Below are 3758 nucleotides of genomic sequence, written 5' to 3' on the forward strand. Positions count from 1 at the left end.
CTCAACCAGGCCCCGCCCCTTTATTCTGCGCATGAATTATTATAATGAGGAATATTGTGGCGTGTTCCCGGAGGACGGAGGCGTTTGAGGAGTTCAGGAGCACTGATGTTTGCCTGTGTTTCAGCTGGGTCAGGGAGTGCTGGTTCTCGTCTCCCCGTCGCTGGTGAAGAGACAGAAGACTCACTTCCACAACCTGCCGTGCGGAGCGTCCGTGATCCTGGGAAACAACGGATACGTGTGGCTTTATCCCACGCCGGAGACGCAGGACGAGGAGGCCGGAGGGTTCTACACCAGCATGGAGGTCAGACTGCTTTAGCTCTCCATATCTCTGTCATAGCACTGCGGTCGGGGGTCGCTGGAGTTTTAGCGATTCTGATTCTGCTAATGCCCAGTTCACACTAACGTTACACAACTACACGTCGGCAGATCGCTGTGCTGTTCAGACTACATGACGTGTTCTGGAGTCTTGAAGTCGTTGTGGTGTTCACACTGTGTGACACTACGTAAATGTTCTGCAACAGGGGGTTACACACTACACGAGCTGACAACAACTGTCACCCAACGGCTCTATCCGGTCCCAAAACCACATTTTGTCACGAAAACATGCGCAAGAAGTGGAATGGGAAATGGCACATTGTCTATTTGAAAATGGACGGCGCGACAAAATCGGCAGTAAAAATACACCTTCTTTCAACTCTGACCCTTATCCGATTCATACTGTAATACTATCCGACAGATAGTATTACACTTGCCATACTATCTGAAACATAAAAATAAAGGGTTAAATTATCTTGCACAGATGAACGGACGCGAAATATGCTTGATGCTAGCTCTGCGATATATGCGAAGTTCGCCAAACATCAGCATGATTATGAGGCGGAGGACGAGAAGGGCCATCATTGCACATGTGCTTCAGTTATTGTGTGAGAGAGATCTCAGGACTGGCGGGAGCTACTGGCTTTAAATATTGGCTTTAACGAGGAGCAGTGGGTCCGAAAGTTTGTTGTGTACAACAATATGTTGTGTCAACGTTTGTCCACATTCCTCTCCTACGACAACACAACGTTTCGCTGGGCCGTCCGTCCCTTTGCAGACGCACGTCGGGGTTTCTCTCGTCGTTAAACTGCAGAGACGTCGCCTAATGCCTCAGAAAATCCGATCTGCCGGTTTACATGACAGTCGCACTGGCACATATCCGATTTATATCTGATTTATTTCCACATATGAATGAGGCCTGAAACCGATCTCGATATATCCGAATGCATGTGTTTTCCCCTGTTTACGCGGTCATAGAGCACATCCGATCTGTGTCACATATAAGCGAAAAATCGGAATTGGGTCACATTTCAGTAGCTACTTTTACATGGACACAGTCGGAATGAAATCAATACGATTGATGAATCCGAACAAGGTGTTTACATGAATGATAAATAAAGTAATCGGGTTGATGTGCGCGTTTATATGTCACAAGTTTCAAATCGGATCTGATGTTTTGACACTGCACGAATATACAGAGTTTACCGCTGTTCGCGCATAAATATTCTCCTCTATTGGTTCTTTATTTGTTTTAAACAGCAGATGCAATATTAATTCGTCTCTGGTCATAATTTAGAGCACATTAACCGTTTTGTCGTGCTGCTTATTGATCACGCAGTAAAAATGCCCCTCCCCGCGGCCAAAACCAGTCGTCTGTGGATGAGAATCCAAAACAAGCACTGGTGGGCCGTTGTCCTGCTTCACCTCACAGACGCGCGAGTGAAATGAGGATTTTAGAATGACGGGAAACTTATTAATATGACACTTTATTCAACAGGAAGAACAGCTCGTTCCGCACGTCATACGTCATTACGCTAGTTAACGTCATCGCACATGCACAGTCCTTTCAGTTTCGGTTTTCAATCCGATCAAGTGTTTACATGTTCTCTCGATCGGATTACAAAAGGGATAAACCACCCCTTTCAACCCGATCGAAATTTCATTCGGCTCGAGCTCAGTCGGATCGATTAAGGCGTTTACATGAAGGTTTTTTAGTCCGATTGAGCCGTCAATCCGATTATAAGTGTCCATGTAAACACTGACAGTGTAAACGAGGTGGATATCATTCACATTTAGTCTTATTGCAAAACATTTAACTGTGTCTGAATATCATGAACAGAAATCATCAGGCTAAAGAACACTTACACAGCGTTTGCCTGTGGATTAAAAACACCAGAGAAGAACAACTAGCAGAACTGATATAAACTAATATAAAGCATTATTAAAGACCAGTAAACACTCAGTCATTACAAAAGAACAAACAAAAAATTAGCAATCGCAACAAACAGAAACAACTGAACAAAGATACGACTGAAATAAAGTGTTTTAAGATTTTCAGGAGTTCAGGTTCAGAAACTGTAATCAAATGTAAAATAGCACTGCACTTTATTAATAAAATATACATTACAAATATAGTTACAAAAGTTATTCAGTGAAGAACGAGTGAATATTCTGTCTGTCTTCTGTTGTGTGATTATGTGTGTGTCTCTGCAGCCGGTGTCGGTGTCGGATCGGGAGGTGATCTCGCGGCTCAGGAACTGCTTGCTGGCTCTCGCCGCTCATAAGGTTCTGCTGTACGACACCAGCGTGCTCTACTGCTACGAGGCAGCGCTTCCACACAAGGTACCATCATCTCCTTCATCATCTCCTTCATCATCTCCTTCATCTCTGTGTGAACGCTCATGAGGAGTGAAGCCTCACGTCTGTGTTTCCCTGCAGATTAAAGATATCCTGAAGCCGGAGACCATGGAGGAGATCGTTCTGGAGACACGGCAGCGCCTGGTCGAGCACGAGGGATAAAACACCGTTTCACACAAACCCTACAGATAATACAGAAATAAATGAATTTGACAGAAAACAAGTTTTATTGTTCCTCGTACAAGCAAAAACGCATCATGCACAGCTTCTGAAACCTTACGGAAGACGTGTTAACCAGCATTTAATCTCATACCAGTTTAGAAATGTTATCTTTTATGTTTGTAGTGTTAAGTAATATTGTGTCTGGGATGACTGTCATCATTTACTCACCCTGTATGTGTTTCTTTGTTCTGCTGAATAACACTGTTGATGATCCCCACTGACTTAAATAGTGTAGTAAAAAAATACAATGGAAGTCAATGGGGTCCAATGTTTTCTTTTTTGGGTGAACTGTCCCTTTAAGAGAGTGACGGTCAGGATCAGGCCGCTAGAGGGCAGAGCTTCAGTAATCACGATATTAACACATGCACCGCTTCTGCAGTGTAGAAATTATATATACTGATTATATTATATATTAGTAATTATTTTATTAAAAAAAATAAAGTAAAAAGAAAAATCAATCAATCATTTATTTCTAGAGCACATTTAAAACACAACCAAAGTTGACGAAGTGCTTTAGAATAAAATAAAAACAAGAAATAAAAATAATATACATGTATACCAAACAAGCCAAAATAAGTAATACGCAATCAATAAACTAAAGCATAAAAAAAAGGAACTGAAGCGATTGGCGGAAGAGCTCTCCAGATCGGGCACGCGCAGCCCCGCCCACAACGCTTCTCATTGGTTAGTGGCAGTGATGACGTCGACGCCACGGTAAACAGGAAATGAGGTTGAAAACATGCTTATGAATTATACAAAACAAAACTTTGAATCCGTTAATTACTTATATCTGGTAATAATATAGTGTTATAAATATTGTTATCTTTTTGTTAGTTTCATTATGTACATTTCCAAGCAATAAT

The 3758-nt window shown here is 42.2% G+C and overlaps 1 protein-coding gene across 1 annotated transcript in view; it reads left to right on the plus strand.

Moving 5' to 3' along the window:
* exosc2 (exosome component 2) overlaps window positions 1-3148 on the plus strand; it is a 7485-nt gene extending 4337 nt beyond the window's left edge. Inside the window, exons 7-9 of the mRNA XM_084114020.1 lie at window positions 125-301; window positions 2530-2658; window positions 2755-3148. Of these exons, the coding sequence (XP_083970146.1) occupies window positions 125-301; window positions 2530-2658; window positions 2755-2835 (387 nt within the window). The 3' untranslated portion in view covers window positions 2836-3148. The remainder of the gene's footprint in view (window positions 1-124; window positions 302-2529; window positions 2659-2754) is intronic.
* The last annotated feature ends 610 nt before the right edge of the window (window positions 3149-3758 follow it).

This window comes from Abramis brama (genome assembly GCF_963993115.1).
Source record: "Abramis brama genome assembly, chromosome: 5".
Taxonomy (NCBI): domain Eukaryota; kingdom Metazoa; phylum Chordata; class Actinopteri; order Cypriniformes; family Leuciscidae; genus Abramis; species Abramis brama.